The following is a 15,339-nucleotide window of genomic DNA, read 5'->3' as shown; positions in this document are numbered from 1 at the left end:
TGCTCTGCAGTTAACATAAAATTACAAACCTTGTTCTTTGAGTGCTTGCTCATGTTGATTCCATTCTAGGTATATGCGCGCCCACATGCACAGTCATCAGAGATTTTTGCCTTATTGGTATCAGTAGGGTCGGCAGTGGTGTCCCCTGGAGTGCCGCACTCATGGGTCAGTATATTAGGTGCCGCCAGGCCTACGCCCTCTCAGTTCCTTCTTACTGCCCATGACGGTTGGTTGGAGCAACGTTTTCCCCTTGCCTAGGAAGTAGTTAGTGGTTCTCTCCTTTCTTCTTTCCAAAACCTCATAAGTTGGAAGAAGAGCGCAAATTGCACTCTCTGGACATCAGGAGAGCCCTGGCCTTTTATATCGAAAGGACCAGGCTGTTCTGTAAGCAGACACAGTTGTTTGTCGCGGTGGCGGACAGGATGAAAGGTCTTCCAGTGTCTGCCTAGAGAATTTCATCCTGGATCGCTTCCTGCATCCATTTCTGCTATGATCTGGCAAAAGTGCCTCCACCAATAATTGTAACCACCCACTCGACTAGGGCGCAAGCCTTGGCGGTGGCATTCCTGGCCCAAGTGCCTATTCAAGATATTTGCAGGTCCGCTGCCTCATCATCCATCCACACATTTATGTCTCATTATGCACTTACCCTGCAGGCCCAAGATGATGCTGGCTTCGGTAAGGCAGTGTTGCAAGTCGCACGACCGTGAACTCCAAGCCCACCTCCAGGGCTACTGCTTGTGAGTCACTTAGAATGGAATCAACATGAGTAAGCACTCAAAGAAGAAAAAAGTTACGTTACTTACCTGAACTGAGAAGGGTGTAGGGTTGGTGGCGCCTAATATACTGACACATGAGTGTGGCACTCAAGGGGGCGCCACAGCCAACCCTTCGGATACTGCTAAGGCACCAGCCGCCAGGGGGAGGAGCCCTAGGGGGGCCCCTGGCACCAGCTGCTCAGGCAGTCCCCGGGGCCAGCCACATCGGCCGCTGCTCAGGCGGTGCCCGGGGCCACCAGAACAGCAGCTGGTGCGGCTGGCCCCAGGGCCACTCCATCAGTGACTGGTGCGGCTGGCTGCAGGAGCCACTACAGTAGCAACCGGCGTGGCTGACCCCAGGGCTACCCAAGCAGCTGGCCCTGGAATCTGTGACTTCCGCAATCTCCATGACAAACACGGAGCCCTAAAGATGGACCCTTGAGTCTCTGGCTACTGTATGCCTTTCAAGAGCTCTGATAGAAAGGGTTTTGAATGACTTGAACCATCCTCATTGCTAAACCCTGACCACTCCCTGATAGGGTCTGGGGGTCAGATTCTGAAAGGCTTTTTCTGAAACCATCTTTTCCTCAGTGCTGTGGGAGCCTCAATTCCAAGGCAAACTTGTGGCACCATTGCATCTGTGGGGTTTTCAGTTCATAGAAATGTTTAATACTTTCTATGAACATACTAAACTTTGTCTCAGTCGTGTGATATTGAGTTCCACGGATTACTTGTGCATTGTGTTTAAAAAAACAATTGTTTTTATAGGTTTTAAATGCACTTTCTTGCATTGAGAGAAGGTAAACAAGTGAACCTTATTACCTTCTCTATAGCATTCATTTAAATACCTCTCTTATATTCCCTCTTATTGCCTATTCTCTAAACAACCCTAATATTTTCAGTCTGACCTGAAATGGAAGTCTTTTCACACCTCTAATCATTTTGTCACCTGTCTCTGAACTGCCTCTTTTTGCTGTATCCCTTTGGAGGCAGGGTAACTGAAACTGAAGAAAGTATTTTAGGTGCTGACATACCATTTGATTTATATAATGATATTGGAACTTACTTATAGATTTTAAGACTTAAAGGGATCATTATGATCAGCTAGTCTTTCCTCCTGCATAACACACACCAAAGAACCTCACACAGTAAACTCTCTACTAATTCTATAATTTCTGTTTGAGCTATATAGTTTATCTTTTAGAAAGATATCCAGTCTTAAGTAAAAAAGCTTCAAGTAATGGAGAATCTGAAGATAGGTATGTTCTTCCAGTGATTAATCACTCAGGTTAATCACACTGTTTTAAAAAAAAAAAAAAAAAACACCTTATTTTTAGTCTGAATTTGTCTAGTTTTTGCTTCTAATCCGTGTTCTGCCTTTGCCCTTTAGATTAAAGAGCTATCTATTATTAGATCTTTGTTAATCCTCTCTTGGATAAACTATTTATTTTATTTATTTAGTCTCTCACTATAACGCAGGATCATACTTGTTCTTCAAGTGCTTGACCCTCTGTGTAGTGCACTACAGTTTTGCGCATATACTCTATGTGCCCAGGACTGGAGATTTTTTCCCTAGGAGTGTCAGTTTGCTCTACTTGGGCACCCGCACTCTCTTTGTGCTTCACACCAAGGGTTTTAAGGGGGAGCTGCCAGACTGCTGCCATCTTTACTTCCTTCTTACCACTCATTATTTAGGATGGAGCATCAGTGTTCATGCTGACTTCTTCAGTTTTTTCCTGTAAATAAATTGTGAATAATTTTTAATACTTAGCTTTAATTATTTAGTCTAGTTAATTGGGAGGTATTTGGGGTTCAGTTCACTAAAATTCGGAGGAGCAATTCCTGTTTAAAAAAAGGCATTTTGCTTCTTCCAGTGGCAGCAGGGAAAGGGTTCTAAGGATCCTCCACTTCAAAAACTGCATCAACTGCCACAAGCTCTTCCTAGTCACAGTCTACTATGATGTCTGTCTGTACCGCCTGGGGAAACCCACATCTAGACCAGGCGCAGCAGGACAAAGCAGTCAAGAAAGTTCCAAGTCTGAAAACTCCTCATGGAGAGGCCCATGAGACCATGGACAGCTGACAGGAGAGACACCCTCTCCCCCCAACCCAGTACATTGGCCTGAAAAAGGTAGGAGCAGCCCGTTGAGCTTAGCTCCAGCCAGTTCCAGGCCTCTACACCCTCTCCCAGCTGGCTCCAAGAAACTTGAGCAGAGCCAAGGCAAATGGGGAGGGAAGGGAGAGACAAGCACTCCAATAAGGGAAAGAGGGAGCTCTGTATCCAAGCCCTCGAAGAGGCAAATGTCCCCATCTCATACCAAGCCAGGAGAGCCCTCGTGCTCTGGAGTGGAACTGTCTGACCACTGTGCATCTGCCAGGAGTGCAAAACAGTATGGCATACTCCTTGAGCAGACAGCTCTCCACATAACATGTGTGGCAGCTGCACAACCAAAATCTACAGGACGTGTTTTGGGTGCGAGGGTCTCCAAACCACAATGCTATGTGTGTCGAATATGAAGAAAAAGTGCAAAGAGTTCTGCTCCAGAGGGGGTTGCCTCGTGGCCGGACCTACTCTCACAGGATCACTGTCGGTTGCTGCACCCGAACCGTGTCTCTCTCCACCTCACAGCTTGGATGATGCGTGGCTGAATCCAGAGGAACAAGCCTGCTCTAGTCAGGTACAGCACATGCCCTTGGAGAGCAAAAAGTCCTCCACCATAGCAACTTACCTGGCAAAGTGGAAGCGATTCTCCTGCTGGGTGTCAGAACGGAATATCTCCCCGACCCAGTCATCTCTGCAGTCCGTTCTGGATTACCTGCTTCACTTAAAGCACCAGGGCCTTGCCTTATCTTCGATTAAGGTTCACCTGGCGGACATATTGGCCTTCCATCCCCGCGTCCAGGATAGATCGGTATTCTCTCATGAGATGACTATCCGATTCCTGAAAGGCCTTGAAAGACTCTTCCCACCGGTCTGGGACCCGGTCCTCCACCTTGTCACCAGGCTCATGGGCCCGCCCTTTGAGCCTCTAGCTTCTTGTTCCCTTTCCCACTTGTTGTGGAAGGTCGCATTCCTTGTAGCTAGAATGCAGGAGACCCTAATTCAAGTCCCTGCTCCAAGGACTATTTATAAAAAGCGCAACAATTTCAACAGGAGAGATTGAGACCCAGCCCACACTATCCCATAGCCCAGTGGCTAGGATACTCTCCTTCGCTGTGAAGGACACAACTTCAAATCAATTACTTAACTTATAGTATTTTTTCTTCTGAGATATTATCATCCGTGTGGATCCCACAACCAGCCCTTCATCCCCACTTTTTCAGAGTCCTTATTATCTGGGATTCTGAATTAGCAAGGGAACTGAGGAATGGTTGCAGCTGCTCTGTCCTTTATGCCCTTAGGTGTGGGGTATAAGGACATACATGGTGCAGGCATGGCTGACTGCTGTTCAAAAGATTCTAATCTCACATGCCTGGGGAACGTGCACACCTAGAATGGGATTTACAGAAACTTCTCAAAGAACCATAGTTACTATAAGATAAGTAACCACTCTTTTTCATAAGACTTCTGCGACAACAAATGTGCTTTTTTTGCCGCTGCTTTTCATGCAGGTGGAATCTGTGTGGAGTGCCAGGCTGTTTCTTACAAGAGTTGTCAAACCCAGCATCCCAATATGTGAAAAATTTCAGGAAAAAAAAGGATGAGTTGACACAGAAGCTCTACACTCTTTATAACAACACCATCTTTGAGCAAAAGGTAACTTTTGTAAACACATTTCTGGACAATAAAATCACTGTTATCCTGCTAACTAGCTTTCTCTGTGAAACCATTGCCCTTTCCTTCTAGCTCACTAACTGGGATGAAGCTCAGCCTTGTAACAAGGTGCTTCTATTTGAATCAGGTCAAAAATGTGAGGGTTTTAAAAAGGGATTTATCATAGGTTTACTCTGGGAGTTATCAGACTTTCTCAGTGTGAATTATCTCTTAATAGTCTTGTGGAGAAAAACCTCCTGATCCATTCATTACTGCAAGGACACAAACTCCCTTCCCATTCATAATCATGTAACATCCCTAAGTAACTATATCTGTTGCTTATATGGAAAATTGATTTTTAGATGCCTTGGGTGAATCTGGTCCCTTATGATTCTTATATGTCTAGATAGTTGTATAGCCCCCATTGCATTGGAATGCTTCTCTTACTCTCATGTAGCAGTGGACCCTAATTGAGGCATATTAAGCTGGCTCCTACTCCTGTAAAAGAAGCTGGAACCAAAGAGCCCAGCACCACTTGATCAGCCAGCTCTCTGCAGACCAGAAGTGCTTGCCTGGATCATAGTTTGGGAATTGCTGCTGTAGGCTCTCTAACTGCACAGGTTACCCAGATGATTGGCACTTGGGTTAGCCTACCCCAGCATTTTGACAGCAAATCCAGACTCACCTTACTGAGTCCTCACTGTTTCTGCACTCACTCATGTGTATGGTTCTCTGTACTGAGATGCTCTAGGAGACTTTCCCAGTCAATTACAAGAAACTTGTCTGTCCTTCATGGGGAACTGTGGGAAGGATATTGGAGGATTATCAGAACTTGAGTGATGTTTGCCTGCATCCTATCTGCAGAATGGACGGGGTCCAGGGCAAGTGAAAGGGAAGCCTAGGTTTTAATCTATACCCCTACCTGTATAAACTATCTTGCATTTAAAGCACCTCCAAATTCAGATCAAAAGTTTTTCTTGTGTGGATGGTAGAGGAGTTTGGACTAAAAACCAGGTAAGAGTTCAGGTTAATTGTGCAGTGAAGACCTGCACTAAGCATACCAGCAGTACTAGAATCCTGAAAGAGATGGTTCCTTTCTGCTGCTGTTTTGGAGCAACAAGAGATCAGAGATTAAGTAGTTTGATAGGATTAGAAGAAGTTATACATCCTGGCAAGGGAAAATTGATGAGATTTTAAAAAGAGGTCTGGATAAACTGGGGACAGGTAGGTCAAATGATCTTATAAAGGGCTCCGCTTTAATTTGGTAGCTCAGTATTTGAAAGACAGCTATTAAGCATCAGTGAAGGACGTTTAATACCTCCTTAGACAATCCCCTGGGGAAGGCTTCAACCCCCATTGTGTGTTCAGAGAATTGTTTTGGAAAATAGGGGATAAAACCTTCGATCAGGGATCTTGATAAGCAGGTTGTGTGAAAGAGGGGATGGAGACATCTCTCTCTCTCTCTGAATACCCGAGGAAGAGATTGTCCAGCTGACCAGGGCAGGGAGGTCATATAAGGACTTGATTTCTAGAAATGTGAGATTTTCCTTCTTTTCTCTGTACTCTTACTTAAGTGGTATAATACAAACAGTTCTTTCTTGGTTTACTACCATTTTCTCTGCATTTAATAAAACTTTTTAAAGAATATTACTATTGTGTGGCTGTTTCATACTCTAAAGATAGTGAAGTTCTTCAGCCTCTAAGGAGAGGTAGAGAAGGCAAAGTGAGTTTCTCAGATCTAACTTCCCACTGTCTCTGTCTAAAGAGTATGAACAAAGGTGTCCTTTCCCACCAAGGTGTGTTGTGAAGGGCTGTGGCGGTATACACACACAAGGGCAGAAGTTTAAGGACCTGAGGAAGTGAGATGAGCTGGTGGTGATGTGGTTCCAGGGGGTGTGGATGGAGGGGCAAGCAGGGGCACAGGCCCCCCCAGTAATCATCAGGGGCCTCCGGGGGTGAGGGAGCCTCCAAAAGGGGTCAAACTTACATTCCTGCACATGCCACTACATGGTTCAAATGCACTGTTCCATTTTTTTTTTATCAGTTGCCAGAGAAAATGGAAATCGTCTGGAACAAAAAGATGCGGAAGACAGCAGGGTACTGCGTCACTGGACAAACAAAAAGTCCTGAGGTACAACGTCATGCTCGGATAGAGCTCTCAGAGAAAGTTTGTGACTCTGCAGGTAAGGGAAAGAGGATATTGAATATTAAATAAGGGGAAAGAATATTTATTTATTTCTGCATAACAGCTCTAAGATGCAACCTTTCCTATCCATCCACACAGCTAAAACTTATATCCAAGCTCTCATCATCTCGTTCTGGAAACTCCCGCCGAGCCTCACACACAGAACCCCTCAATGAGCCCCACTCCCCCCGCACCTGGACCACCCCGATGAGCCACCCCAACCAGCTGCACCTGGATCCCCACCCCACTGAACCCCATTCCCCCACACCCGGATCCCCCATTGAGTCCCCCACACCCAGATGCCCCCGCTGAGCCCCAGCCACCTTCACCTATACCCCCCCCGCAGAGTCCCATTACTGTTGTACCCAGAATCCCCCAACAAGCCCCTGTGCATCCAAGCACACACACCCCCTCCCCCCCAGCACCTGGATCCCCCACTGAGCCGCTCACACCCAGATTGCCACACACACAACCCTTTCAATCCACACCTGGATCCCCCCCACCCTAAATCCCTCCACACTTGGATCCTACCTGCCCATACCTGGTGCACCTGGTTCAGAGGGGCAAGGCCCTGGGATGTTTCTGGGGCAGACCCGATCCTTGCGCTGTGTCAGGGTTGGGTGCAGCCTCACCGCTGAGTCTGTGTCCCGGGGGGGAGCTGTGATCTCCCATCTCTGTGCAGCCAGTGACCATTGCTCCCCAATGCCATGCTGGAGCCTCCACATTTATTTAACAAATAAAATTTGCAGAATTTTAAAATATTGTATGAAGAAGTTTTAATTTTTTGGCACAGAAATTTTAATTTTTTGGTGCAGAATGTCCTCAGGAGTAATTTATACTTTATCTGTCCAGTGATGGATGCCAAGATGGCTGCTTCTTCTCTCCGTATATCTTCCCAAACTCACTGTTTTGTCCCCAGACTCAGGATAATCTCATGATGTTTTTTCCTGTCTGTGGATCTCCCATCCCCTTGCTGATTCATATGTAAATAGGGTTTCCATTGTTTTTGGTCACATCTTGCTTAATTTAATTGGAGATGTGTAGATACTCCCTTCCCTCCTTTCTGGGGGAAAAACTGTTTCTCCCTGTGTTTTGGTCACAGCCTTTAAAATATGTCATCAGTAAGTATCCACAATTCCTCATATAGTGCTAATGCAGACACTTCACAATGCTATTAGTCGTCATTATGTCACAGGCTTTCATAAAAGACATTACTCAATGCACTTTTTATAATACAGCAATATTATATACAATCAGTTGATTCAATTGCTTATCATTTGAGGGGCAGACCCCGATAAGAGGCTGTCTCCCCCACTCGCTAAGTTGATGGCTTTGTTGATCTTTTATCTAAGTGCACTTTCATTATCTCAACCTGATGACAAACTACTATACACTCATTTGTTTAGGGAAGATGGGATTATGCATTGCTTGCCAACACATTTTAAAACCATAATTCTAACATATATCCATAACTCTTTATACACCCCATATACACATTACTCCTGGGGGAATCCTGTGCCTAAAAATTCTGCGCATAACATTTTAGAATTCTGTATATTTTATTTGTCAAAATAACACAATATAATCACTCCAGATTCAATTATTTTGGTAACTTATTTCTAAATACATATCAACAATACAGACAACAGCAAAAAAGATACCCCCAAGAGTAGAGCGTTAAAGAAGCCCCTATGATAAACCAGTTCCAGTTGGGGGCTGCTGGAGGGAAATGTGTAGGGCTCCCAGAGCCCAGACACCTGCACTCCCTCCCCCTCCCCCCCCCCCATCCCAGCCACAGAGCACCCCCAGCCCAGATACGAGCACTCCCCTTCTCCTAGAGCCCAGTCACGGGGCACCTCCCAGCCCACGCACCAGCACCCCCCTCCCCCCCAGATCCCAGCCACAGGGCACCCCTGGCCCACACACCAGCACCCCCCTCACCCCAGATCCCAGGCATGGAGCATACTCAAAGCTCAGACACCACCACCCCCTCCCCCCAGATCCCAGCCACAGGGCACCCCCCGGCCTAGACACCAGTTCCCCCAGAGCCTTTAATCCCCCCAGCTTCTTTACTGTCCTGCCAGGGAACACAGGTGGGGCAGTGCAGTCCTGCCCTTCCTCACCCTTTGCCAGAACTGGGTCTCCCAGGCCCTCTCCTGTCCCCGGGAGAATAAGGATCAAGCAGAGCATGCAGCCTCCAGCCCACGCACCCTCCAGCTCCGCTCACTGCAAGCTGGGCTCTGCAGAATCCAGTGTCCCCTAGTAGTGGCCACCACTTCTGCAGCCCCAATTCTGCGGGGGAAACAGGGAATTCTGCAAAATTCTGCATTGTGCAGTGGTGCAGAATTCCCCGAAGAGTAACACACCATGTAAGAATTTTAATGATCAGTGAGCTATTAGCTTTCGATTGATATATTACATGCCACCTTTTGGGTATATATCATGACAACAGTGGGTTAGATGTAGTATGTCAGGCCTGACCAGAGTTGCTGACAGAGTAGTGAAACACCAATGGACCACTGTGTCACAGTCAGTAGCAATCAAAATTTGTCATCTGACATTTACTTGCTGGCTCCTGTGTTTAATGTGGTTTTAAAAACAGAGACCACAACACAAGTGACTCATTACAGTTAGTCTCCTCAGAGATACTAAAGACATGGAAACCAAATTACCTTCTCAGACTTGGGCCAGAATAAGGGCATTGTGTGGGGAAGCTTGGAATAGTACTGTCCATGTGGCATCTTTTACAGTCTTCAGAGCTGTCAGTCTGGTACTTGCAAACACTAATAAAGCCAGTGAAGAATGAGAGACCTGACTTTTTAATGGCAGTGTTCTTAATTTGTCTTCTCTCCTGACTTCCCCAAGACCGGCTTCGAGACACATTGATCCATGAGATTTGCCATGCAGCCACTTGGGTAATCAACGGAATTCGTGATGGCCATGGGCAGTTTTGGAGATTCTATGCTAAGAAATCAACTGTGGTTCATCCAGAGCTGCCAGTGGTGACACAATGCCACAGTTATGAGATTAAATACAAGTTCACTTATAAATGTTCTCTGTGCAAAAACACGTGAGTAATATTTACTTGCCTTTGGTCATCTGTTAACTTTGTTTTCAGCGTGTCCACATGTTAAGCTTAGACCTTTAACTCTTAAAGAAATTTGAGAATTAAAGGTCTCACCTCTATGAACTGAACTATTTTTTATTGCCTCGTTTTCCCTCTTCTATTCCCACAAAGAATCCCAAACTGATCCTCTTGATACTGGCTTCCAGACAGTTTCCCTTGCAGACCCATATTACTCCTGGGGGGATTCTGCACCAAAGAATTCAAAATTCTGCAAAATTCTATATATTTTATTTGTCAAAATAATGCAATATAATCACACCAGTTTCAATTGTTTTGGTAATTTATTTAAACTACAATACAGAAAAAAGTCACAATAACTATTCAGCATTTCCTAAACACATGAAAGTGAAGTTACAAACACTTGGTAACAATATCCTGCATTCCAGTTATAATCTTGAATTTTCATTTAAATCACATTACAGAACACCAAACAGCGGGGGGGGAAGTAGAATGTCATTTTAAATTGCTCAGACTTTCACACATGAAAGTCATACAGTTTTGCTAATCATTGCCCTGCACCTGGCTGAGTACTTTGGGAAGTGCTTGGTTCTGATTGTCCTGACATTTTATTGACTGCTTGGTAAAAAGTGAAAAAGCACATAGATCTTCCTAGCTGAGGATTCCCTAACTGTCATTTATAATAAGACTCCTTTACATCACTCTGGCAATGTAGGGGCCTGAAAGCTTTCACAGATTTTAATGCTCAGGGGGGAATTGACTGAGAATGCGAACAGTTAACTAACATGAGATCAATTAACCATCAACAGCAACTTTAACAACTTTACTACACAGTCAGGGTGCTACATTTGTGCCTCAGAGAATGAGATCAATTAACTCAGGCAGGCTGCTTCATTTGTGCCTCTAGTCTGCCTCCTGCATAATAAAAAGCCCTACTGCCAGGGAGCTGCAGTCGTAAGAGAGAGGGACACAGGGCTTGTCTACACTGGCAATTTACAGCGCTGCAACTTTCTTGCTCAGGGATGTGACAAAACACACCCCTGAGCACAGCAAGTTTCAGCGCTGTAGAGGGCCAGTGTAGACAGTGCACCAGCGCTGGTAACTACACCCCTCGTGGAGGTGGGTTTTTTAGCGCCCACACAAGCCATGTTAGCGCTTTAACATTGCCAGTGTAGACTAGCCCAGAGTGTGAGTGTGTGTGTGTGTGTGTGTGTGTGTGTCTCTCTCTCTCGCTTGTTGGCACACATACACCTCTCCCCTCCCCCCCCCCCCCCCCCCACAGTAATCATGCAGGCACGCACGCCCATCCCCCCTCCCCTGTCTCTGAGGCTGCTCCAGGCATGCTGGAACAGACGCACTGCCTGGGCTGCTGGGGAAGAGGCGCGTGTCCCCCAGCAGATTTTTTTTGCGTTTTTCTGTACAGGGGGCACAGAAAAATGCGGGCCATATGAATTCTGTGCCCCCATATGGGCGTAGAATCCTCCCAGGAGTACCATATGGAATTATACTTATGACAGACCTGCCTCCCCCTGCTGGCACTCTTTTTAATGGCTTAATTGAGAACAGATAGTTGGGAGGCAGGTTGTTTTTGAGTTAGCAGTATGGAAATCAGTGAGAATTTGAGATAACTTTCAAGGCCAGAAAGGGACATGTCAGTCATCTAGTCTTACCTCCTGCAAAACACGAGCCAGAGAATGTCACCTATTGATTTCTGCATCAAGCCCAGAACAGAGTGAGCAAATGACAAGACTTGTTCCAGGCAAGGGTCCCCACCCCCACTCCCTCGATGCTGGCACTCTCATGCACTGCACACTATAGCTGTCCCCTAAAAACCCTTAAAATCAAGCCATTTCATAATTGTTAAACTCAGTTTGCTCAGTCGCCAACCTACAGGCACACAGAGTCTGGTAGCCACAACCCTTAGTGGTTGGTGTTCCACGTACTGCTGTCCTTTGGCATAGAGGGTTTTCTTCTGGGGTACTCAGACTTTTCAATATTTCTGACCCCTTTGATCCTCTGAGGGACACACCTAACTTTCCAATCTTGATTCCTCATCTTCCCCTAAGCAACTATTATGCTTGCTACATAGAGACGGTAATAGTAGGACAGTATTAAGGAAACAAGATAAACATTAAAATCAAGTTCATGTTATGAGACTACTTGGATCTCTCCTTACTTCTCTATTAGGAGTGTAATGCAGGAGCTCTGATACACTATGATCTCACCTTTTACCAAGAAACTTATTTGAAACACAAGCAGAAAAATTAATCTGCTCACTGGGATTGTCAAAACTTCTGTTTATCCCATTGTAAGTGATACAGAGCTGGTGGGACCACTGGGATGTTTAAAGAAGATTGATCTGAGATCTAGAATATGTATGGTGGGGAACAAATTCAACAGCAGGGACCTCAGCTTCTGCAGCACTTCAGTGTGGCAGACTGAAGTTCTGCACAGCTTCATGTAAACTTAAAAATTAGGTTTTTTTTTAATTGAACTAAAAATTAACATGAATATCACTGAATTCCTTGTTGTTTGTTTTGGTATTCAACTGAACTTGCTTTACTCTGTTCATATATTCTTTTAATGTTCTGTTAAGCTTTGTATTACCATCATATAACATTGTAGACATTATCAGGAAGAAACTGAAGGTTCCACCTTGGCAACTGGATAAGGGATGTTTAAGGTTTTTTGGCAGGAAAATGTGGACAGTGATCTGAGACTGCATGATAAAAATCACTAGTTGAATATTCCTGCTAAAATGGTCAGCAGGGGAATAGTAATGTTGCCATTTAGGTTATATTTAGGTGTCAGAGTTAATGTACACTTGATCTGAATGTGAACAATTTGCACCTCTGAGCTATTGTTCCAAGGTGTCTCCAGACTCAGGCACTACACTGACTTTTTTGTTTTATTTTAGGATTGGGCGCCATTCCAAGTCACTGGACACAGAACGCTTTGTGTGTGCACTCTGTAAGGGACAGTTAGTCCTGTGCCAACCCACACGGAAGGATGGTACTGCTGCTAGAGCACAGCTAACACCATTTGCAAAGTATGTGAAAGAAAACTATGGATCTACTAAAAAAGAACAGTGTGGGCTGAGCCATGCAGAAGTCATGCGTAAGCTCAGTGCTGAGTTTGCTTTAAAGACTAGGCTCCTAGATTCCTGAATGCCTCTTGGGATGTATACACTGGCCCTGTGCTATGTAATCATTGTTTGTACCATTAGAGAAAATAGCTAGGTTCTGGTTGGTTAACATTGAAGATCTATTAAAGGTTTCTAAGCATCTGCTGCTGTTCTGTGTTCCCAGGAGCAGTGCTTGTGTAATCCCCTGCTGCTGCACTCAGAAGCAGGTGAAACACTTTTTTCTGATGAATCCCAGTTAAAGGACAAGGTGATATATGTAACTTTAGGTCCACGGCTGCCCATCCATCCCCAGGTCTCCTTAGTGAGGATCAAGAGCATCTGTTTGCTTATGATTAAATTTTCATTCTAATTTCCCTCCAGCCACTGAGATTTTATAAAAGTTAAAATTGGAAGGGGGGAGGACTAACTTGGAGCCTTTTTTAACCAATGTTTGAGAGAGAAACTGCATTTGATTTAGTTCTAAGAAAGACCCTGAGCCAACTGCCTCCATCAGACTTGTGATTGAAACACTTCTGTAACATATCTTCTCTTCTCAGATGATTAAATCAGATTTGTAATATTAATACTTAGACAAAAATCTACCTTTTTAATTCCTTACTGGTTATGATTAATAAAGATTGCCTTGAAACCTGTCAAGTATCAGGGTATAGCCGTGTTAGTCTGTATCTACAAAAACAACAAAGAGTCTGGTGGCACCTTAAAGACTAACAGATTTATTTGGGCATAAGCTTTCGTGAGTATAAACCTCACTTCTTCGGATGCATAGAGTGAAAGCTACAGATGCAGGCATTATATACAGACACATGGAGAGCAGGGAGTTACTTCACAAGTGGTGAACCAGTGTTGACAAGGCCAATTCAATCAGGGTGGATGTAGTCCACTCCCAATAATAGATGAGGAGGTGTCAATTCCAGGAGAGGAAAAGCTGCTTCTGTAGTGAGCCAGCCACTCCCAATCCCTATTCAAGCCCAGATTAATGGTGTTGAATTTGCAAATGAATTTTAGTTCTGCTGTTTCTCTTTGAAGTCTGTTTCTGAAGTTTTTTTGTTCAATGACAGTGACTTTTAAATCTGTGATAGAATGACCAGGGAGATTGAAGTGTTCACTTACTGGCTTGTGTATGTTACCATTCCTGATGTCCGATTTGTGTCCATTTATTCTTTTGCGGAGGGACTGTCCGGTTTGGCCAATGTACATGGCAGAGGGGCATTGCTGGCACATGATGGCATATATGACATTAGTGGATGTGCAGGTGAATGAGCCCCTGATGGTGTGGCTGATGTGGTTGGGTCCTCTGATGCTGTTGCCAGAGTAGACATGGGGACAGAGTAGGCAACGAGGTTTGCTACAGGGATAGGTTCCTGGGTTGGTGTTTCTGTGGTGTGGTGTGTAGTTGCTGGTGAGTATTTGCTTCAGGTTGGGGGGTTGTCTGTAAGCAAGGACTGGCCTGCCTCCCAAGGTCTGTGAGAGTGAGGGATCATTTTCCAGGATAGGTTGTAGGTCGTGGATAATGCGCTGGAGAGGTTTTAGCTGGGGGCTGTATGTGATGGCCAGTGGTGTTCTGTTATTGTCCTTGTTGGGCCTGTCCTGTAGTAGGTGATTTCTGGGTACCCGTCTTGCTCTGTCAATCTGTTTCCTCACTTCCCCAGGTGGGTATTGTAGTTTTACGAATGCTTGATAAAGATCTTGTAGGTGTTTGTCTCTGTCTGAGGGGTTGGAGCAAATTCGGTTGTATCTTAGGGCTTGGCTGTAGACAATGGATCGTATGATGTGTCTTGGATGGAAGCTGGAGGCATGTAGGTACGTATAGCGGTCAGTAGGTTTCCGGTATAGGGTGGTGTTTATGTGACCATCACTTATTTGTACTGTAGTGTCCAGGAAGTGGATCTCTTGTGTGGACTGGTCCAGGCTGAGGTTGATGGTGGGGTGGAAATTGTTGAAGTCCAGGTGGAATTCTTCAAGGGCCTCCTTTCCGTGGGTCCATATGATGAAGATGTCATCAATGTAGCGCAAGTAGAGGAGGGGCACTAGGGGACGAGAGCTGAGGAAGCGTTGTTCTAAGTCAGCCATAAAAATGTTGGCATACTGTGGGGCCATGCGGGTACCTGGTGTGCCTTCTGGGAGTGCAGGCCAAGGTGAGCGATCCAAATTTTAGGTCATTTTGCAGACGCAGCCACAACCACCCCTTAAAAAGAAAAACCCAGCTTTTCTTAAGGTTGACAGATTCTACCAAATTTATGCACAGAGATAGGGATCTAATGAACTTATTTACTCAACATGTACCTCAGCTAGTGTATGGCACTCTCTAACCCTTTGAGGGAGTAATTAAAATGGTTTGCACTGAAGCTTAGCTCAAGATAGGGTAGGCCCGTTATTCTCCCCCCCCCCCCCCCCAATTGAATAACAGAAAAT

At 45.2% G+C, this 15,339-nt stretch overlaps 1 protein-coding gene across 4 annotated transcripts in view; it reads left to right on the top strand.

The window, feature by feature from the left end:
- Window positions 1-13,071, top strand: part of GCNA (germ cell nuclear acidic peptidase) — a 38,623-nt gene extending 25,552 nt beyond the window's left edge. For all 4 annotated transcript variants that reach the window (XM_054038916.1, XM_054038915.1, XM_054038914.1 and 1 more), the window contains 4 exons: window positions 4,371-4,515; window positions 6,557-6,695; window positions 9,563-9,767; window positions 12,700-13,071. In XM_054038916.1, coding sequence (XP_053894891.1) covers window positions 4,371-4,515; window positions 6,557-6,695; window positions 9,563-9,767; window positions 12,700-12,949 — 739 coding nt within the window. In that variant the 3' untranslated portion in view covers window positions 12,950-13,071. The remainder of the gene's footprint in view (window positions 1-4,370; window positions 4,516-6,556; window positions 6,696-9,562; window positions 9,768-12,699) is intronic.
- Window positions 13,072-15,339: the final 2,268 nt, after the last annotated feature.

The sequence above is a fragment of the Malaclemys terrapin genome, chromosome 9 (genome assembly GCF_027887155.1).
Source record: "Malaclemys terrapin pileata isolate rMalTer1 chromosome 9, rMalTer1.hap1, whole genome shotgun sequence".
NCBI lineage: Eukaryota > Metazoa > Chordata > Testudines > Emydidae > Malaclemys > Malaclemys terrapin.
This window is presented reverse-complemented; position numbering and strand designations above follow the sequence as displayed.